This window comes from Rana temporaria, chromosome 13 (genome assembly GCF_905171775.1).
Source record: "Rana temporaria chromosome 13, aRanTem1.1, whole genome shotgun sequence".
In the NCBI taxonomy this organism is placed as follows: domain Eukaryota; kingdom Metazoa; phylum Chordata; class Amphibia; order Anura; family Ranidae; genus Rana; species Rana temporaria.
In genome coordinates, this window is record NC_053501.1 from 114,771,990 (window position 1) to 114,794,874 (window position 22,885).

At 49.2% G+C, this 22,885-nt stretch overlaps 1 protein-coding gene across 2 annotated transcripts in view; it reads left to right on the top strand.

The window, feature by feature from the left end:
• Positions 1-9,406, top strand: part of LOC120920952 (nuclear receptor subfamily 1 group I member 3-like) — a 57,496-nt gene extending 48,090 nt beyond the window's left edge. For both annotated transcript variants that reach the window (XM_040333414.1, XM_040333415.1), the window contains exons 5-9: positions 3,671-3,885; positions 5,521-5,666; positions 5,836-5,952; positions 8,257-8,362; positions 8,888-9,406. In XM_040333414.1, the coding sequence (XP_040189348.1) occupies positions 3,671-3,885; positions 5,521-5,666; positions 5,836-5,952; positions 8,257-8,362; positions 8,888-9,023 (720 nt within the window). In that variant the 3' untranslated portion in view covers positions 9,024-9,406. The remainder of the gene's footprint in view (positions 1-3,670; positions 3,886-5,520; positions 5,667-5,835; positions 5,953-8,256; positions 8,363-8,887) is intronic.
• The last annotated feature ends 13,479 nt before the right edge of the window (positions 9,407-22,885 follow it).

Genomic DNA, 22,885 nt, shown 5'->3' on the forward strand with positions numbered 1-22,885 from the left:
TTTTTTTCTTTCTTGTATCTTTTTTTTAAAGGGCCCAGAGGTCCCCAGGGCCCTGGATGGCTACCCCTCCCTTTTTTTTGTAAGGGGCCCGGAGGTCACCAGGGCAACCCCCCCCCTCAAATCGTGGCACCCCCCACTTCTCGCTTCTCAATTTTCTGAATTAGCGGCGGCACCCCTCACTTCTCCGTTTGAGGCGGCACCCCCCCCCCCCCCCCCGGTTCTGTGCTCCAGGGGGCCCATGTCTGAAGCTGTGTCAGGGGCCCCATAATTCCTGATGAGTTGGGCTTGTAATAAATCAGTTTACAAACTTGTACTACAAAAAAAACGAACAGAATTAAAAAAATAAACTTCTATTGAAGGTCCAATGGTTAAACCGCGCTCCTGTCGCGCTCAATCCGATAACGAGTTTCAGTGTTACCCCGCGATTTACCGGCCTCAATCCAGATCAATCTAAACCTCTTATGAAGCAGAGATGGGGAAAGCCAGGTTGGCAGGTTGAAGGTCCATCGCCCGCGGAACGCCAATATGTAATATATTTTTGTAGCGCCGTTATCTCTCTCTATCACCCTCGCACCTTTGGGTGACCTCCTCCCCCTCCAAAGTTTGCTCAACGGCCTTGATCCAGAGAGCGCCACCCTCAGCAGTTGCCCCGTAATCAGATTCTTGGCCCGTATGTCGGGTACATGAGTATGAACAACGCAATCCAACCAGAGCCAGATGGCAGCGGAATTGGTTGGCATCGCTCCGGCAATTACTTATTAACTGGAGATTGGGTGATAACCCGACACAGCGGGCACCGTGCCTTAAAAGTAGAGATGCCGTTTTTAACCCTATGGGATGTGATAGATGTTTGTAACCCTTTTGGTTGGTCATAAGCAGAGGCGGCTCTAGGCTTTGTGAGGCCTTGGGCAAAACTTGGACATGAGGCCCCCCCCACTCACGCCTATAATGGGGAAAAAAATGTATACATCTTTTAGTGCATGAGGAGACATCCGCAGGCAGTACCATCATTCTTCCCGATGCTGGGCTCTCCCCTTGCTCCGCCAGGCAAATTAGGTGGCCGCGAAGCCCCTGTGAGTGCGAGGCCTTAGGCGACTGCGTAATTTGCCTAATTAAGCCCACTTAAGGACCACCTCCTGCACATTTACGTCGGCAGAATGGCACAGCTGGGCACAAGCAGTGCCCAGCTGTGGGTCGCGGCTCCGTGACCGTGACCGCGGACCCGATCGCCGCTGGAGTCCCACGATCGGTCCCCGGAGCTGAAGAACGGGGAGAGCTGTGTGTAAACACAGCTTCCCTGTTGTTCACTGTGGCGCTGTCATCGATCGTGTGTTCCCTTTTATAGGGAACCACAATCGATGACGTCACACCTACAGCCACATCCACCTACAGTTAGAAACACAGATGAGGTCACACATAACCCCTTCAGCGCCCCCTAGTGGTTAACTCCCAAACTGCAACTGTCATTTTTTACAGTAATTGGTGCATTTTTAATGCATTTTTTGCTGTGAAAATGACAATGGTCCCAAAAATGTGTCAAAAGTGTCCGATGTGTCCGCCATAATGTCGCAGTCACCAAAAAAATCGCTGATCGCCGCCATTAGTAGTAAAAAAAAAAAAAAAAATGCAATAAAACTATCCCCTATTTTGTAAACGCTATAAATGTTGTGCAAACCAACCGATAAACGCTTAATGCGATTTTTTTTTTCGGCCTGCCACCGATACATTGGATTATGTCCTGGTAGATCACAACATTCAAATGTGCCTGAGGATCTCAAGTCCATCATGGTGGCCTCTTGAAGATTTCCCATTCGACTGCCTCTAGAAGCTAAGACAGGGCAGGCAAGGACGATGGAAGGGCACAAGTGTCTAGATGCAGGAACTGTTGACTGGAACTGGGAGCACTGGTATGGGAAGGTATAGAAATCTGGTTATACACAAAGGAAGAACCAAGTTTAGAGTCAGGTCACAGGCCGGGGTCAGTAACAGTCAAGTAGCAAGGCAACAAATCAGAATAAAAATTGAGGTTGGGAGAAAGCAGAGGTCGGCATTATGTGAAGAAGTTGGTGAGCGGGATCTTGGTCGAAGGTCCAGGCTGATGGTAGTAATATAGGTGGTCGGTAATCATAGGCAGAAAAGGGAAAGCCAAAAGCAGGTCAGACAGAAGTTGGGTCAGTAACGAAGTTCAGAAGCAAACTCAGGAACAGGGATTGCAGTTCACAGGAACCCAGACTGAATGACTATTTAGCAATGAGAATATAAAGGACGCCGGGTTATGTGGTGGACGGGCTCACACTTTCGCACCCCCAAGGGAAGCCCACGCAGCCAGACTGGGTCAGGCCTTCACCTACACCAGTGATGGAGAACCTTGGCACCACAGATCTTTTGGAACTACATTTCCCATGATACTGAACTACACTGCATGAGCATCATGGGAATTGTATTTCCCAAACATCTAGGGTGCAGTGTTGCCAACCTACCAGATTGCAATTTACTGGCACGACACCCGAAATTTACTGGCGCAGCCATGTTTTTACTGGCATTTCACAAAAGTTACTAAATTACATTTTTAGGTGCAAATTTCAGTATTTAGGTTACAAACAAGTACGCCGGGCAAATAGCAATGTGATTTAAGGTAGATAGTAAGGTAAAAAATATATTTTTCTTATTTTCGATATAATAAGGGCAAATTATTTACCCCCTGCCTCCAACCCCCTCTGTCACCAACACCCCCTGCCTTCACCCCCCTCTGCGGTGCCACAATCTCCCTCTGCCTCCAATCTCCCCCAGGCCCCCTGCCTCCAATCACCCCCCTGCCTCCATCCCCCTCTGCGGTGCCACCAACAACCCCTGTCTCCATCCCCCACCCTCTGCGGTGCCAACATCCCCCTCTGGGGTGCCACCAACACCCCCTGCCTCAATCACCCCCTGCCTCCATCCCCCTCTGCGGTGCCACCAACAACCCCTGTCTCCATCCCCCACTCTCTGCGGTGCCACCAACACCCCCTGCCTCCAATCACCCCCTGCCACTAACAGCCCCTGCCTCCAATCTCCCCCTGCCTCCATTGCCCCCTGCCTCCATCCCCCTCTGCTGTGCCACCGCAGCCACCATCACCCCCTGCCTCCAATCTCCATGCGCAGTTCCAAGCCGAACCGATCTTGGCTATTTTTACTGGCACATTCCCGTAACTACGAACATTTATGAACAGGGGGAAAAAGTGCCCGTTTTAACGAACTGTCCGTAAAAATACGGACGGTTGGCAACACCGTTGGGGTGCCAAGGTTCACCATCACTGGCCTACACTATTGGACCATTCATGGACTGTTTTGAAAATGTAATGAAGGGATTGATGGCAGCTCTCTTGCCCCTGTTCTAGTTCTCTTGCCCCTGTTCTAGCTATCTTGCCCCGGTTCTAGCTCTCTTGCCCCTGTTCTAGCTCTCTTGCCCCTGTTCTAGTTCTCTTGCCCCTGTTCTAGCTCTCTTGCCCCTGTTCTAGTTCTCTTGCCCCTGTTCTAGCTCTCTTGCCCCTGTTCTAGTTCTCTTGCCCCTGTTCTAGTTCTCTTGCCCCTGTTCTAGCTCTCTTGCCCCTGTTCTAGTTCTCTTGCCCCTGTTCTAGCTCTCTTGCCCCTGTTCTAGCTCACTTGCCTCCATACTTCTTTGTACTTGCAGTTACAACCACAAGTGGTAAAAGCCAGATGGGGGACTTCGCCAGTATCAAGTCCTTCTTGTAGCCCCCATCATTTGAACCAGTACCCCGAAGACCAGGAGCTGATGGAGGGTGTTGTTGACCCAACAGACTTGAAAGAACTGCCCCACTTTGCAGATCTCAGCACCTACATGATCCAGCAGGTCATCAAGTTTGCCAAGGATATCCCACTTTTTCGGTGAGTTCATGTTTTGATCAACCCTAAGATGCCCATATATGAGTGCACAAGATTTCTCTTTCATGGCTTCATGGCACCAAGGGGGACAATATAAATGCTTGTCCACGTGGCACATACACATGATAAAAAGACCTTCAGAACAATTGTATCCTGGTTGTTCTATACCCCCCCACCCCCCTCAGGGCTGGACTGGGACAAAAATTTGGCCCTGGACTTCATCCAGACTGGCCCAATTTGACAGGTCTCTCCCATGGCGGCCACCATAATAAAGTAGAACAGCTAGTGGCTAGTGAAGGGGGAGAGGGGGCATGGGTGGCCGGGGGGGGGGGGGGTGCGGGAGTTGTCCGGCCGCCATGGGAGAGACCTGTCAAAGTGGGCCAGTCTGGATGAAGTCCAGGGCCAAATTTTTGCCCAAGTCCAGCCCTGCATAGAAATCTCCTCACCAAGGGCCTTTTGCCATTTAACCATATAGGCGTGTTTGCCCACAGTATCCACGGGCCACACGTTCAGTATTTTATATATATCAGAGATTAAGCCCTTCTGTGCGGAGCCTGCCAATATCAGCCTTTCGAAAGGTGTTGGGGGAGAAAATTGCAGGTTTGGTGCGATAGTCAAAGCGTAATGACGTCTCTGGAGATATCCATAGAACTCCTGGCGCGGCAGATCATACTTGGCCTGCAGCTCAGCAAAAGAGCGCAGTTTACGGGTCAGGGGGGTTCACCAGGTTCCCAAAGTGAAAGAGGTTCTGTGTAGTCCATGGCGAAGACATTCGATGGGTAAGGCTATCTGGAACCTTGGGATTGCAAGCAAAGGAGGTCAGGAGGGAGCTGTCGGAGGTCAATCCATCAATTTGCGCCACGTCCGCCTAAGTTGGGTCATAGGGCCCAGCATGCGTTCAGGGTCTACCTCCACAGCAAATTGTTTGGGTGTACCGGGGCGAGCCATAGCTTTTCTATTTCTGTCCGTTTATTATATGAACGCAAGGTAAACCAGGAGGCTATGGCCTTCAACTGGGCTGCCTGATAATATTTAACGAGGTCCGGGTAGGCCAAGCCCCTGTCCGAGCGCGCTGCCAGTAGTACCGAGCAAGGGATCCTATGGCGTTTGTAGTTCCAAGTATATCGGAGTAGGTCAGACTGGAGTTTTTTTCAGGTGGGCGTAGGGCACGGGAATGGGTGGGGTTTGGAACAGGCACAGTATTTTTGGGAGAATCGTCATCTTTACTGACGCCACCCTCCCCAGTTGGGAGATGTGGTGTTTCTTCCACTGAAGGAGAAGGGCCCTGATAGAGCGGAAGAGGGGGGGGATTTTCCTGGTAAAGGGTAGTAAATGTTGGGGTGATGTGGATCCCCAAATACCTCAGGGAGGAGACCTTCCAACTATATGGAAAGTTGGCCTATAGGTGAGCTACCTCCCCGTCGGGAATATTAACCGGGAGCGCTTCTGATTTGGACGCGTTTATTTTGTAACCTGATAGAGCCCCAAAACAGTCTAGTTCCGCATGTACCATAACGCTAGGTCTTATTTTCAGGGTAGGTCTTATTTTTGGGGAAGGTTCGGGAGGGAGGTCTAGGATTTTTATAATTTCACTAGAGACAGTTCTCTATAACCACCCATCCATTTTTGGTTCACCAGCTCCTTGGCGATCGATGACCAGATCTCTCTCCTGAAAGGGGCCACCATGGAAGTCAGTCAGATCCAGTTCAACTCTGTCTTCAACCTGGAGACCAGCCAATGGGAATGTGGCAAGATTATATTCAGCATTGAAGATGGGGCCCTCTGTGAGTACCTGGATGATGGGGGGGGTCTAACTTTGCATCAAGGCTCTTCAATAAAGTTGTCCTAAATTTTGTATAGAGTGTGGAAGGGTTGGGGGCCTCTGTGGGTTTTAATTGAAGAAATTCTGTCTTCCCGTCTTGATCTGTATTTTTTTTCCAACCTTCTATCCAGCCGGGTTCCAACGAATGTTTTTGGAGCCTTTGTTGAAATTCCACGTCACGTTTCGCAAGTTGAAGCTTCACGAGGCGGAATACGTCTTGATGCAAGCCCTGGCCCTCTTCTCTCCGGGTAACCAGAATTTCTCACCTATTACTGATCTACACAATATGAGTGAAGGTGTATATAGTCCCGTATATCACAGTCCTTGTACCCCAAAAATTATGTGCCCCAAGTAAGAATTGACCAGGGGTCTGTAAGGCACAGAATGCAGGGGTCTGTAAGGCACAGAGTGCTGGGGTCTGTAAGGCACAGAGTGCAGGGGTCTGTAAGGCACAGAGTGCAGGGGTCGGGAGAGTATAACGCATAGGTCAGTATCAGAGTACAAAAAAAAAAAAAACGAACTCCCTCCTTAATTCCTACATTACATATCCCCCCTTACTAGTAAATGCCGCCCCCCTCCCCCAGTACAGCTCCCTCCCACCCAGTACATATCTCTCCTCCAGTATAGCGCCCCCTTCCTTAGTACAGCCCCCCCCAGTAGAGATCACCTTCCCACTAGTAAATGCCACCCCCCCAGTACAGAACCACCTAGCACAGATTTCCCCCTCCAGTACAGCCCCCCTACCTTAGTACAGATCCCCCTTCCCCAGTATAGAACCACCCAGCACACATTTCCCTCCCCAGTACATATTCCCCTCCAGTACAGCCTTCTTCTCTAGTATAGCCCCCCCCCCCCCCAGTAGAGATCCCCTTCTCACTAGTAAATGCCACCCCCCAGTACAGAACCACCAATCACAGATTTCCCCCTCCAGTACAGCCCCCCTACCTTAGTACAGCCCCCCCCCCCAGTACATATCTCCCTCCTGTACAGCTCCCCCCCTTCCTTAGTACAGATCTTCCCCACCGGTATAGCTGCCACCAGTACGGATCTCATCAGTAGTACAGATTCCCGACCACCACTACAGCCCCTGCCAGTACATATCCTCCTCCAGTACATCTCCCCCTTCCTTTGTACCCCCCCCCCAGTACAGAACCACCTAGCACACATTTCCCTCCCCAGTACCTATCCCCCTCCAGTACAGCCCCCTTCCTTAGTACAGACCCCCCCAGTACAGAACCACCCAGAACAAGTTCCCCTCCCCAGTACATATCCCCCCTCCAGTACAGCGCCCCTCCTTAGTACAGACCCCCCCCCCAGTACAGAACCACCCAGAACAAGTTCCACTCCCAAGTACATATCTCCCTCCTGTACAGCTCCCCCCCCCCTCCTTAGTACAGATCTTCCCCACCGGTATAGCTGCCACCAGTACGGATCTCCCCAGTAGTACAGATTCCCGACCACCACTACAGCCCCTGCCAGTACATATTCCCCGACCAGTACAGCTTCCCCCTTCTTTAGTACTGACCCCCAGTACAGAACCACCAAGCACAGCTTTCCCTCCCCAGTACATACCTTCCTCCAGTACAGCTCCCCCTTCCTTAGTACAGATCTCAAAGCCCCCCCCCCCCAGTACAAAACCAGCCATCACAGATTTCCTTTTCAGAACCATTCAGGGTGTAAATCAGACAATTTAAGGTGAATAAAGATATCCTCCACCGAACATCAACACACCGGGCCTCTTACCGCAAGCAGCGGACCACTAGATTATAGATTCCAAAGTACTCGTATTTTGCATGTTAAAACGAGCATGTCATAAGGTTCTAGATTGTGAGCTCTAACGAGCAGGGCCCTCTGATCATTCCTGTATTAAATTGTATTGTAACTATAATGTCTTCCCTGATGTTGTAAAGCGCTGCGTAAACTGTTGGCGCTATATAAATCCTGTATAATAATAATAAGGTAAAAACGATCAAATTTTTCCAACCAACAAGATGGCCGCGGTCAGCAAAATGCTGACCGCGACCATCTTGTTGGTTGGAAAAATTTGATCGTTTTTACCTTATGACATGCTCGTTTTAACATGCAAAATACGAGTACTTTGGAATCTATAATCTAGTGGTCCACTGCTTGCGGTAAGAGGCCGGTGTGTTGATGTTCGGTGGAGGATGATACCATTGTGACGTCAGATCCCAGGCTCCACCCTACGCGTTCCATCCAATGAGGGACGTCGTCAGGAACGTCTTCATTTTAAGACAGTTTTACATGGTTTTCCGCACCAGTTAACCACTGGGAATTCCTGTCTTGTTATTTCCACAAAGGAGATACAGTGTAACATAAATATAAGGTGGGGGAAGGAAGAGAGTATAGGCAATCTATGGAGAATATTAGGATATAGAGAGGACAGCATGCAGATCAGATTACAGGAATTCCGTTCATTTTGAGGTTATCCCTCTTTTAGACGACTTCTTGGTGTTGTACTGTAATCTTTTGTGTATTTAGCTTGTCACAACTCTTTATTGTAGAATCTGTATAACATACCATTTCTCTATTAGACCGCCCGGGTGTCATCGAACATGACCTCATCGACGAGATCCATGAGAAGACGGCTCTGACGCTGAAATGCTACATTGACTATCACCACCCTCTGCCAGACAGCAGGTAACCCATTGCTGCACAGATATGGTCCAAATTGGTAGGTAGGCATGGGAAGGTGTCCAATGCTAGTACTGCCACAAACGCCCTCATTGTACCTCTCCCTATAGAAGATGCCAGAATTGCTGAGTTCCCAGTTTGGACTTGCTTACATGCAGGGCTGGTGCAAGGATTTTTGACAGATTCAAAAACATCAAATGTTTACCTATCCAAAAAAAGAGGGTTAGGGTTAGCACTTTCCCCAACTTGTTCATTCCCCGACTTAGTGGGGTAGGCGGTACAATTTGGTGGGGGTGGGTCAGCCACGCCTCGTGACCTTTAACCTCTGGGAACCCGCCTTCTGACCTTTGACCTCTGGGGGAGGTCCCTGTTCCAATTCCCGAGTCCTAGCCTTATTCTTCAAGGGGAAACCCTAACCCTAACCCCTAATCCTAATTCCTTTTTCCAGTTCTTCTATTTTCACGACCGATTCTGACATCTTGTGAAGCTATAACAATCGAAACATAACATATTTTCATTTTTTTTTATTAGGTTCCTTTATGCCAAACTTCTGTCTTTGTTGGCCGAACTCCGCACCTTAAATGAGGAGAATGCAAAGCAGATGATCCACATTCAGAACATAATGTCTGACGCTATGACCCCGCTGATGAAGGAGATTTTCAGCTGAAGGACATAGCCCGCCAGGAATGATGAAACACAAGCTGTGACGGGGCATTGGCTGCCAAGCGTTATCCTTGGATGCTTCTCGTCCCGGTTATGTTTGGGCTTGCTCGGTCTTTACGCACAAAAAACAATGTTCTTCGGGATGCTGGCCGATGTTCAACACAAACTGGTTGGACCAGGAACCTGGTTCATATTCCATGCACTTTTCCCCAATGACTGATAACTGTGGAAGGACTTCTGTTACGGGAGACAGAAAAATAAACTGACCTAATAGGGACAAGGTCCTTAAAGATGCCAAAGTAACGGAGAACGTTCTACAAGATATCGAGGACTTTCTGAAAGGACAACTTTGCTATCGTCACATGATTTCAGAAGGAAGACACCAACATCTCATCAGTATAATGAATTGAGGATGACTATGCCAACTTCTCATAATGGCTTGAGGACCACCTCCTATGTATATTGATTTGACAATGGATAGGCCAATTTCCCATAATGGTTAGAGGACCACCTTCTCATCAGTATAATGATTTGAGGTTGACTATGCCAACTTCTCATGATGGTTAGGAGGACCACCTCCTCATCATTATATTGATTTGAGGAGGACTATGCCAACTTCTCATGATGGTTAGAGGACCACCTCCTCATCATTATAATGATGTGAAGATGACTATGCCAACTTCTCATGATGGTTAGGAGGACCACCTCCTCATCGTTATATTGATTTGAGGAGGACTATGCCAACTTCTCATGATGGTTAGAGGACCACCTCCTCATCATTATAATGATGTGAAGATGACTATGCCATCTTTTATCAATATAATATGATGATGACTATGCCAACTTCTCATGATGGTTGAAGGGCCATCTCCTCATCAGTACAATGATTTGAGGATGACTATGCCAACTTCTCATGATGGTTTCAGGACCACCTCCTATGTATATTGATTTGATGATGACTATGCCAACTGCTCATGATGGTTTGAGGACTACCTTCTCATCAGTATATTCATTTGAGCATAAATATGCCAACTTCCCATGATGGTTAGAGGACCACCTCCTCATCAGTATATTGATTTGAGGATGACTATGCCAATTTCTCATCAGTATAATGATATGATGATGAATATGCCGACTTCTCATGATGGATTGAGGCCCACCTCCTCATCAGTATATTAATTTGAGAATGACTATGCCAACTTCTCATGATGGTTAGAGGACCACCTCCTCATCAGTATAATGATTTGAGGATGACTATGCCAACTTCTCATCAGTATAATGATATGATGATGACTATGCCAACTTCTCATGATGGTTAGAGGACCATCTCCTCATCAGTATGATGATTTGGGGATGACTATGCCAACTTCTCATGATAGTTAGAGGACCATCTCCTCATCATTATAATGATGTGAAGATGACTATGCCAACTTCTCATCAGGATAATATGATGATGACTATGCCAACTTCTCATGATGGTTGAAGGACCATCTCCTCATCAGTATAATGATTTGAGGAGGACTATGCCAACTTCTCGTGATGGTTTCAGCACCACCTCCTATGTATATTGATTTAATGATGACTATGCCAACTTCTTATGATGGTTTGAGGACCACCTTCTCATCAGTATATTCATTTGAGCATAAATATGCCAACTTCCTATGATGGTTAGAGGACCACCTCCTCATCAGTATATTGATTTGAGAATGACTATGCCAACTTCTCATGATGGTTAGAGGACCACCTCCCTATCAGTATAATGATTTGAGGATGACTATGCCAACTTCTCATCAGTATAATGATATGATGATGACTATGCCAACTTCTCATGATGGTTAGAGGACCATCTCCTCATCAGTATGATTTGAGGAGGATGACTATGCCAAGTTGCCAACTTCTCATGACGGTTAGGAGGACCACCTCCTCATCAGTATAATGATTTGAGGATGACTATGCCAACTTCTCATCAGTATAATGATATGATGATGACTATGCCAACTTCTCATGATGGTTAGAGGACCATCTCTTCATCAGTATGATGATTTGGGGATGACTATGCCAACTTCTCATGATGGTTAGGAGGACCACCTCCTCATCAGTATAATGATTTGAGGATGACTATGCCAACTTCTCATCAGTATAATGATTTGAGGATGACTATGCCAACTTCTCATGATGGTTTCAGGACCACCTCCTATGTATATTGATTTGATGATTTATAGGCCAACTTCTAATGATGGTTAGAGATCCACCTCCTCATCAGTAGAATGATTTGAGGATGACTACTCCATGTTTGCATTATGAGGACAACTACGCTATTTTAAGTCAATGATCTGAGGAGCACCGTGGCATCTCACAGGGATGACCTCATCATTGGAAGGAAGGATAGCTACGCCATCATGACCTATTGGCATTAGGACCACTATGCCATCTTCTCATATGGACTAGAGAACTACTTCCCCATCATTTGATCACAATGTAGATACTTACAGTGTGTTTGGTTGTCCTGTTTGGAAGATCTAGACAAAGAAATGTGAGCTTTTTGAAGAAAATGATATAAATACTTGAAGGACTTGTATGGACTTTCTGGAAGACGAATATGTTTTAGGACCAGTGAATGGTCTACAATGAGCAGTAAAGGGTCAGTCCACCTAGAAACAATACTTTAGTTGTAGGTCAGCCTTGTTAGGTAGGTTGGGTGCTCCAGCAGTAAGATCTCCCGGCCATAATTCCCAACTGTGTTATGAGGGGTTCTCACCATCCCTGTGCTGAGTTCCCGGGTCTGTACACCCGCTGTGCCCATTATGAGAGGTTCCCACCATCCCTGTGCTGAGTTCCCGGGTCTGTACACCTGCTGTGCCCATTATGAGGGGTTCCCACCATCCCTGTGCTGAGTTCCCGGGTCTGTACACCCGCTGTGCCCATTATGAGGGGTTTCCACCATCCCTGTGCTGAGTTCCCGGGGGTCTGTACACCCGCTGTGCCCATTATGAGGGTTTCCCACCATCCCTGTGCTGAGTTCCCGGGTCTGTACACCCGCTGTGCCCATTATCAGGGGTTCCCACCATCCCTGTGCTGAGTTCCCGGGTCTGTACACCCCGCTGTGCCCATTATGAGGGGTTCCCACCATCCCTGTGCTGAGTTCCCGGGTCTGAGTCCCCACCATCCCTGTACTGAGTTCCTGGGTCTGTACACCCGCTGTGCCCATTATGAGGGGTTCTCACCATCCCTGTGCTGAGTTCCCGGGTCTGTACACCTGCTGTGCCCATTATGAGGGGTTCTCACCATCCCTGTGCTGAGTTCCCAGGTCTGTACACCTGCTGTGCCCATTATGAGGGGTTCCCACCATCCCTGTGCTGAGTTCCCGGGTCTGTACACCTGCTGTGCCCATTATGAGGAGTCCCCACCATCCCTGTACTGAGTTCCTGGGTCTGTACACCCGCTGTGCCCATTATGAGGGGTTCCCACCATCCCTGTACTGAGTTCCCAGGTCTGTACACCCGCTGTGCCCATTATGAGGGGTTCCCACCATCCCTGTGCTGAGTTCCCAGGTCTGTACACCCGCTGTGCCCATTATGAGGAGTCCCCACCATCCCTGTGCTGAGTTCCCGGGTCTGTACACCCGCTGTGCCCCATTATGAGGGGTTTCCACCATCCCTGTGCTGAGTTCCCGGGTCTGTACACCCGCTGTGCCCATTATGAGGGGTTCCCGCCATCCCTGTGCTGAGTTCCCGGGTCTGTACACCCGCTGTGCCCATTATGAGGGGTTCCCGCCATCCCTGTGCTGAGTTCCCGGGTCTGTACACCCGCTGTGCCCATTATGAGGGGTTCCCGCCATCCCTGTGCTGAGTTCCCGGGTCTGTACACCCGCTGTGCCCATTATGAGGGGTTCCCACCATCCCTGTGCTGAGTTCCCGGGTCTGTACACCCGCTGTGCCCATTATGAGGGGTTCCCGCCATCCCTGTGCTGAGTTCCCGGGTCTGTACACCCGCTGTGCCCATTATGAGGGGTTCCCACCATCCCTGTGCTGGACTTTTTTTGTGCAGACTGGCCCTTTAAGAAATAAGTCCTTTTCTGTTCCTCTCTATATCCTGGTGGTGGGCGGAGCTCAATCAGCGTAGGAGGCGTGCCGGTGACACGGGGGGGGAGGGGGTGTGAAGCGGCGCACAGCTTCCGAATCTGCTGTTGAATAGAGAGCCGCGCTCCCGGCTGGCACTTATTGGCGAGCCGCCTCCGTCTTCAGAGCGAGCCGCGATTAGCGTGCAATCACACCGCCCACACACCGCGCTATTTATACTCCATTCCAAGGACAAAATATAAATACATAATAATAAAAAAAAAACATAATATTTCTAAGCTGCACATCCCCCGCAGGCACACCAGCTGAAGTGTCACATCAGGCTGGCAGGAGAGGGGTCTACATCTACACTGATAGTAGGCATTGAAGAAGGAGAGCAACAAGTGTCCTTATATAACCTATAGGGGGTGATTCATGCGTTGCAGCTCTGACAGTGTCACATTTCAGCTCCTCTTTCTGTCACTCTGCTCTCTCATCTCTTACCAGCACTTAGCATTAATCCACTTCCTCCAAGGACATGCATGCTGGTAGGAGGAGAGAGCAGATCGACAGAAAGAGGAGCTCATCGCTGTGCTGCTTCTCCTTTCACTGTCCAGTGACAGGTTGGGGGCTCGTCCGGGATGACTTGGAGGAAGTGGATTAATGCTATCTATTAAAGAAAGAGGAGATCATCGCTGTGCTGCTTCTCCTTTCACTGTCCAGTCACAGGATGAGGGCTCGTCCGGGATGACTTGGAGGAAGTGGATTAATGCTATCTATTAAAGAAAGAGGAGATCATCGCTGTGCTGCTTCTCCTTTCACTGTCCAGTCACAGGATGGGGGCTCGTCCGGGATGACTTGGAGGAAGTGGATTAATGCCATCTATTAAAGAAAGAGGAGCTCATCGCTGTGCTGCTTCTCCTTTCACTGTCCAGTCACAGGATGGGGGCTCGTCCGGGATGAATTGGAGGAAGTGGATTAATGCCATCTATTAAAGAAAGAGGAGATCATCGCTGTGCTGCTTCTCCTTTCACTCTCCAGTCACAGTTTGGGGGCTCGTCCGGGATGACTTGGAGGAAGTGGATTAATGCTATCAAAGAAAGAGGAGCTCATCGCTGTGCTGCTTCTCCTTTCACTGTCCATTTACAGGTTGGGGGCTCGTCTGGGATGACTTGGAGGAAGTAGATTAATGCTATCTATTAAAGAAAGAGGAGCTCATCGCTGTGCTGCTTCTCCTTTCACTGTCCAGTCACAGGTTCGGGGCTCGTCCGGGATGACTTGGAGGAAGTGGATTAATGCTATCTATTAAAGAAAGAGGAGCTCATCGCTGTGCTGCTTCTCCTTTCACTGTCCAGTCACAGGATGGGGGCTCGTCCGGGATGACTTGGAGGAAGTGGATTAATGGCATCTATTAAATCAAGTCATCCCGGACGAGCCCCCAACCTGTGACTGGACAGTGAAAGGAGAAGCAGCACAGCAACAAGCTCTGCTTTCTGTCACTCTCCTCTCCTTCTGCCAGCATGCATGTCCTTAGAGGAAGTGGATTAATGCTATCTATTAAAGAAAGAGGAGCTCATCGCTGTGCTGCTTCTCCTTTCACTGTCCAGTCACAGGATGGGGGCTCGTCCGGGATGACTTGGAAGAAGGGGATTAATTCTATCTATTAAAGAAAGGAGGAGCTCATCGCTGTGCTGCTCCTCCTTTCACTGTCCAGTCACAGGATGGGGGCTCGTCCGGGATGACTTGGAGGAAGTGGATTAATGGCATATATTAAAGAAAGAGGAGCTCATCACTGTGCTGCTTCTCCTTCCACTGTCCAGTCACAGGATGGGGGCTCGTCCGGGATGACTTGGAGGAAGTGGATTAATGGCATATATTAAAGAAAGAGGAGCTCATCACTGTGCTGCTTCTCCTTCCACTGTCCAGTCACAGGATGGGGGCTCGTCCGGGATGACTTGGAGGAAGTGGATTAATGGCATCTATTAAATAAAGTCTTCCAGGACGAGCCCCCAACCTGTGACTAGACAGTGAAAGGAGAAGCAGCACAGCGACAAGCTCTGCTTTCTGTCACTCTCCTCTCCTTCTGCCAGCATGCATGTCCTTAGAGTAAGTGGATTAATGCCATCTATTAAAGAAAGAGGAGCTCATCGCTTTGCTGCTTCTCCTTTCACTGTCCAGTCACAGGTTGGGGGCTCGTCCGGGATGACTTGGAGGAAGTGGATTAATGCTATCTATTAAAGAAAGAGGAGCTCATCGCTGTGCTGCTTCTCCTTTCACTGTCCAGTCACAGGTTGGGGGCTCGTCCAGGATGACTTGGAGGAAGTGGATTAATGCTATCTATTAAAGAAAGAGGAGCTCATCGCTGTGCTGCCTCTCCTTTCACTGTCCAGTCACAGGTTGGGGGCTCGTCCGGGACGACTTGGAGGAAGTGGATTAATGGCATCTATTAAAGAAAGAGGAGCTCATCGCTGTGGTGCTTCTCCTTTCACTGTCCAGTCACAGGATGGGGGCTCGTCCGGGATGACTTGGAGGAAGTGGATTAATGGCATCTATTAAAGAAAGAGGAGCTCATCGCTGTGCTGCTTCTCCTTTCACTGTCCAGTCACAGGATGGGGGCTCGTCCGGGATGACTTGGAGGAAATGGATTAATGCTATCTATTAAAGAAAGAGGAGCTCATCGCTGTGCTGCTTCTCCTTTCACTGTCCAGTCACAGGATGGGGGCTCGTCCGGGATGACTTGGAGGAAGTGGATTAATGGCATCTATTAAAGAAAGAGGAGCTCATCGCTGTGCTGCTTCTCCTTTCACTGTCCAGTCACAGGTTGGGGGCTCGTCCGGGATGACTTGGAGGAAGTGGATTAATGGCATCTATTAAAGAAAGAGGAGCTCATCGCTGTGCTGCTTCTCCTTTCACTGTCCAGTCACAGGATGGGGGCTCGTCCGGGATGACTTGGAGGAAATGGATTAATGCTATCTATTAAAGAAAGAGGAGCTCATCGCTGTGCTGCTTCTCCTTTCACTGTCCAGTCACAGGATGGGGGCTCGTCCGGGATGACTTGGAGGAAGTGGATTAATGCTATCTATTAAAGAAAGAGGAGCTCATCGCTGTGGTACTTCTCCTTTCACTGTCCAGTCACAGGATGGGGGCTCGTCCGGGATGACTAGGAGGAAGTGGATTAATGCTATCTATTAAAGAAAGAGGAGCTCATCGCTGTGCTGCTTCTTCTTTCACTGTCCAGTCACAGGTTGGGGGCTCGTCCAGGATGACTAGGATGAAGTGGATTAATGCTATTAAAGAAAGAGGAGCTCATCGCTGTGCTGCTTCTCCTTTCACTGTCCAGTCACAGGATGGGGGCTCGTCCGGGATGACTTGGAAGAAGTGGATTAATGCTATCTATTAAAGAAAGCGCAGCTCATCGCTGTGCTGCTTCTCCTTTCACTGTCCAGTCACAGGATGGGGGCTCGTCCGGGATGACTTGGAGGAAGTGGATTAATGCTATCTATTAACGAAAGAGGAGCTCATCGCTGTGCTGCTTCTCCTTTCACTGTCCAGTCACAGGATGGGGGCTCGTCCGGGATGACTTGGAGGAAGTGGATTAATGGCATCTATTAAATCAAGTCATCCCGGACGAGCCCCCAACCTGTGACTGGACAGTGAAAGGAGAAGCAGCACAGCGACGAGCTCTGCTTTCTTTCACTCTCCTCTCCTTCTGCCAGCATGCATGTCCTTAGAGGAAGTGGATTAATGCTATCTATTAAAGAAAGAGGAGCTCATCGCTGTGCTGCTTCTCCTTTCACTGTCCAGTCACAGGATGGGGGCTCGTCCGGGATGACTTGGAGGAAGTAGATTAATGCTATCTATTAAAGAAAGAGGAGCTCATTACTGTGCTGCTTCTCCTTCCACTGTCCAGTCACAGGATGGGGGCTCGTCCGGGATGACTTGGAGGAAGTAGATTAATGCTATCTATTAAAGAAAGAGGAGCTCATTACTGTGCTGCTTCTCCTTCCACTGTCCAGTCACAGGATGGGGGCTCGTCCGGGATGACTTGGAGGAAGTAGATTAATGCTATCTATTAAAGAAAGAGGAGCTCATTACTGTGCTGCTTCTCCTTCCACTGTCCAGTCACAGGATGGGGGCTCGTCCGGGATGACTTGGAGGAAGTGGATCAATGCTATCCATTAAAATGAGGACATCTAGTGGCAGAATAAAAGTACTGCAGGGGACATCAATTTATTGAAGGTGAATATTGATTTCCATCATACTGACATCTAGTGGCAAAATAAATGTACTACAGGGGGGGACATCTCTGGCTTGAAGGTGGATATTGATTTTCATTAAACTGGACACCTAGCGGCAGAATTTCTCTACAAGAAAAGCACATTCTTCTAATCTGTACAGGTATTTTCAGCATAAAATTGAATTAAAACAAAAAAAATAAATAAAAAAAAAATAGAAGAGGGGGGGGAGAAAGAGAAGAAAGAGAAGGGGGGGGGGAAAGAGAAGAAGGGAAAAAAATAGAAGAGGGGGGGGAGAAAGAGAAGGGGGGGGAAAGAAAGAGAAGAGGGGGGGGGGAGAAAGAGAAGGGGGGGGGGGAAAGAAAGAGAAGAGGGGGGAAAGAGAAGAGGGGGGAAAGAGAAGAGGGGGGGGGGAAAAGAAAGAGAAGAGGGGGGGGGGGGAAAGAAAGAGAAGAGGGGGGGGGAAAAGAAAGAGAAGAGGGGGGGGGAAAGAAAGAGAAGGGGGGGGGGGAAAGAAAGAGAAGGGAGGGGGGGAAGAAAGAGAAGGAGGGGGGGAGAAAGAGAAGGGAGGGGGGGAAGAAAGAGAAGGGAGGGGGGGGAAGAAAGAGAAGAGGGGGGCGGGAAAGAAAGAGAAGGGGGGGGGAAGAAAGAGAGGGGGGGGGGAAGAAAGAGAAGAGGGGGGGAAAAGAAAGAGAAGAGGGGGGGGGGGGAAAGAAAGAGAAGGGGGGGGGGGGGAAAGGAAGAGAAGAGGGGGGGGAAAAGAAAGAGAAGAGGGGGGGGAAAAGAAAGAGAAGAGGGGGGGGGAAGAAAGAGAAGGGGGGGGGGAAAGAAAGAGAAGGGGGGGGGAAAGAAAGAGAAGAGGGGGGGGGGAAAGAAAGAGAAGGGGGGGGGAAAGAAAGAGAAGAGGGGGGGGGGAAAGAAAGAGAAGAGGGGGGGGGGAAAGAAAGAGAAGAGGGGGGGGAAGAAAGAGAAGAGGGGGGGGGGAAAGAGAAGAAGGGAAAGAAATAGAAGAGGGGGGGGGAGAAAGGGAAGGGGGGGGGAAGAAAGAGAAGAGGGGGGGGGAAAGAAAGAGAAGAGGGGGGGGAGAGAAAGAGAAGAGGGGGGGGAAGAAAGAGAAGAGGGGGGGGGGGAGAGAAGGGGGGGGGAAAGAAAGAGAAGAGGGGGGGGAAAGAAAGAGAAGAGGGGGGGGGGAAAGAGAAAGAGGGGGGGAAAGAGAAAGAGAAGAGGGGGGGGGGAAGAGAAAGAGGGGGAAAGAAAGAGGAGAGAAGAGGGGGGGAGAAAGAAAGAAAGAAAGAAAGAAAGAGAAGGGGGGGAGAAGAAAGAGAAGAGGGGGGGGGAGAAAGAAGAAAGAGAAGAGGGGGGGGGGGGAGAAGAAATAAAAGTACTGCAGGGGCATCCCTTTATTGAAGATGAGTATTGCTTTACATTAGACTGAGGACATCTAGTGGCAAAATAAATGTACTGCAGGGACATCTTTTTATTGAAGGTGGATTTTGCGTTCCATCAGACTGAGGACATCTAGTGGTAGAATAAAAGTACTGCAGGGGCATCTCTAGATTGAAGCTGAATACTGCACCGAAAGCAAACTTTGATATTTTAATCTTTAAACGTGCCAATCATTACTATCTTGTTTTCATCTGAAATTCGGTCTTACAGAAAATAAAAAAGCAGACACGGGGGGGTGTGGGAAATTGCTTTATAAATAAGAACTGCGCCTCCAACTGGCCAAAACGTATTAATATCTACGGAATGATGAAGTAATATTTTTTTTTTTTAAGTCCTCTGGAAGTTGGCAAAGCCGAGCACCGCGGCGGCATCATCATCATGGAGTCCAAGGTTGGGTTATTGGAAGGCGGTAAAACACAGATGGAGGACGACGAGGCCCTGAGACTGGGGGGGGGGGTGGCCTGAGACCATAAAAGTGTGTTTTCCTTACCCTATATTAGTGCTGTGCTCCCTGTACTACATCACACCTGCCACCACCTGGGGGCAGCAAAGTCCTCACAAAAATATAAATAAATAAATAAAGCCGGCATGGCCAATTTCCAACCTCTTAAAAGCCACCAAAACGATGGTGGAATCCTTCCCAAGGCCATCAGTTTTGCCCTCTGTTTAGTTTTGGATGGAGTTACCTCTTGAGATGGGGGGGGGGGGGGGGTCAGGTTGGGGTGATGGGGGTCCAGAATTCTAGAAGGACAAAATTCTGAAGAAGGTCAGTCCACTCAACGCTGAAATTCCAATTTTGGGCGAGGTACCAAAGCGCTGAGTTATGTGGTTATAAAACTCAGACTGCATTGGTGAGATCTGTGCGCCAACAGGTGTAGGGCCCCAACGGAGCACCTGAAGTCATTATGGGTGGAGTCTGCTCTCCCAGTGGGATTCCCTTCCCAGTTGGATTCCCTCATCACTGGGAGGTTTAAAAAGCCCAAAAAATGCGCCAAGATTTCAGCTTTAAGTGGACGGACCCCCTTACAATTCTCCACCTTCTGTAGCCATTACAAGGAGGTTTAATTTTCATTGTTGGATCCTCCATTCACCAAACATGATGGACAATGCAGCAACAAGAGTGAGACTCCTTGGGTTAGCTTTTTTTTTGAGGCTGCAGTAGATGGGGCGGAGCTTGGGAGCTGCAGAAGTCTTCACAACGGAATCCCGAGAGATGTCCAACGCTAGAGGCCTCCATCCATAACAGGAGGGGGGGGGGGTCACGATGGGGTCCAGAATTCTAGAAGGACAAAATTCTGAAGAAGGTCAGTCTACTCAACGCTAAAATTCCAATTTTGGGCGAGGTACCAAACCGCTGAGTTATGTGGTTATAAAACTCAGACTGCATTGGTGAGATCTGTGCGCCAACAGGTGTAGGGCCCCAACGGAGCACCTGAAGTCATTATGGGTGGTGTTCGCTCTCCCAGTTGGACTCCCTCATCACTGGGAGGTTTAAAAAGCCCAAAAAATGCGCCAAGATTTCAGCTTTAAGTGGCCGGACCCCATACAATTCTCCACCTTCTGTAGCCATTACAAGGAGGTTTCATTGTTGGATCCTCCATTCACCAAACATGATGGACAATGCAGCAACAAGAGTGAGACTCCTTGGGTTAGCTTTTTTTTTGAGGCTGCAGTAGATGGGGCGGAGCTTGGGAGCTGCAGAAGTCTTCACAACGGAATCCCGAGAGATGTCCAACGCTAGAGGCCTCCATCCATAACAGGAGGGGGGGGGGGGGTCACGATGGGGTCCAGAATTCTAGAAGGACAAAATTCTGAAGAAGGTCAGTCTACTCAACGCTAAAATTCCAATTTTGGGCGAGGGTACCAAACCGCTGAGTTATGTGGTTATAAAACTCAGACTGCATTGGTGAGATCTGTGCGCCAACAGGTGTAGGGCCCCAACGGAGCACCTGAAGTCATTATGGGTGGTGTTCGCTCTCCCAGTTGGACTCCCTCATCACTGGGAGGTTTAAAAAGCCCAAAAAATGCGCCAAGATTTCAGCTTTAAGTGGCCGGACCCCATACAATTCTCCACCTTCTGTAGCCATTACAAGGAGGTTTCATTGTTGGATCCTCCATTCACCAAACATGATGGACAATGCAGCAACAAGAGTGAGACTCCTTGGGTTAGCTTTTTTTTTGAGGCTGCAGTAGATGGGGCGGAGCTTGGGAGCTGCAGAAGTCTTCACAACGGAATCCCGAGAGATGTCCAACGCTAGAGGCCTCCATCCATAACAGGAGGGGGGGGGGGTCACGATGGGGTCCAGAATTCTAGAAGGACAAAATTCTGAAGAAGGTCAGTCTACTCAACGCTAAAATTCCAATTTTGGGCGAGGTACCAAACCGCTGAGTTATGTGGTTATAAAACTCAGACTGCATTGGTGAGATCTGTGCGCCAACAGGTGTAGGGCCCCAACGGAGCACCTGAAGTCATTATGGGTGGTGTTCGCTCTCCCAGTTGGACTCCCTCATCACTGGGAGGTTTAAAAAGCCCAAAAAATGCGCCAAGATTTCAGCTTTAAGTGGCCGGACCCCATACAATTCTCCACCTTCTGTAGCCATTACAAGGAGGTTTCATTGTTGGATCCTCCATTCACCAAACATGATGGACAATGCAGCAACAAGAGTGAGACTCCTTGGGTTAGCTTTTTTTTTGAGGCTGCAGTAGATGGGGCGGAGCTTGGGAGCTGCAGAAGTCTTCACAACGGAATCCCGAGAGATGTCCAACGCTAGAGGCCTCCATCCATAACAGGAGGGGGGGGGGGTCAGGTTGGGGTGATGGGGTCCAGAATTCTAGAAGAACAAAATTCTGAAGAAGGTCAGTCCACTCAACGCTGAAAATCCAATTTTGGGTGAGGTACCAAAGCGCTGAGTTATGTGGTTATAAAACTCAGACTGCATTGGTGAGATCTGTGCGCCAACAGGTGTAGGGCCCCAACGGAGCACCTGAAGTCATTATGGGTGGAGTCTGCTCTCCCAGTGGGATTCCCTTCCCAGTTGGATTCCCTCATCACTGGGAGGTTTAAAAAGCCAAAAAAATGCGCCAAGATTTCAGCTTTAAGTAGACGGACCCCCTTACAATTCTCCACCTTCTGTAGCCATTACAAGGAGGTTTCATTGTTGGATCCTCCATTCACCAAACATGATGGACAATGCAGCAACAAGAGTGAGACTCCTTGGGTTAGCTTTTTTTTGAGGCTGCAGTAGATGGGGCGGAGCTTGGGAGCTGCAGAAATCTTCACAACGGAATCGCGAGAGATGCCCAACGCTAGAGGCCTCCATCCATAACAGGAAGACTATCGGGTGGACCGACTCCAACCTTCGTCCATAAAGGAGAGTGAGAAGAGAATTTCTACAAATGGTCCTTCCATCAGAAGAGTCCATCTTAGAAATACTGATAAATAAACTTTACAAAAGAAAAAAAAGCCATAAATCCGCACCCTGAGGTCAGCGCAGGATCGGCAAGTCGGTTTAGGGGGGGGGGGGGGTGACCAGTACAGAAGTCAGCAAATTTCAGGGGCCCCCCCCCCCCCCGATGGACGTCAGCCCTCTTCATCCCACCATGATGGTAAAGCCGCAGTGAAATTTGTTCTTCCAGTGATTCATGAACGCTCCGAGGGCCAGGGTGACGGGCAGAGGGGGCAGCCTTTTCTCGAGCACCGCCCCCACGCACCACGCACTGTCCACCGAGCCTTTGAAGACCACGTTGGCTTTGGGGAGGTTGAGGTGGTAGCCGAAAGCGAAGGTGGTTTCCTGAAGACGAGTGTTGGCTTCAAACTCCACTCCGACCTGAATCTGGAGGGTGGAAGGGGGGGGGGGGGGGTAACTCTTAAAATTGTGCAACAGGAATATTAACTAAAACACATATATCCATTTTTATTTTATTTTTACACCGTACGGTATACTGTCAACTACGTCCTCTACACAAACTTTCTTGACATTTTATTTTGTCCTTAAAGGGGTGTTCCAGCCAATTTGTATGTTTATTAAAAGTCAGCAGCTACAAAAAGTGTAGCTGCTGGCTTTTAAAAAAACAGACACTTACCTGCTCCAGCGACGCGCCGGCCGGTGCTCCGCTCCTCTCCCCC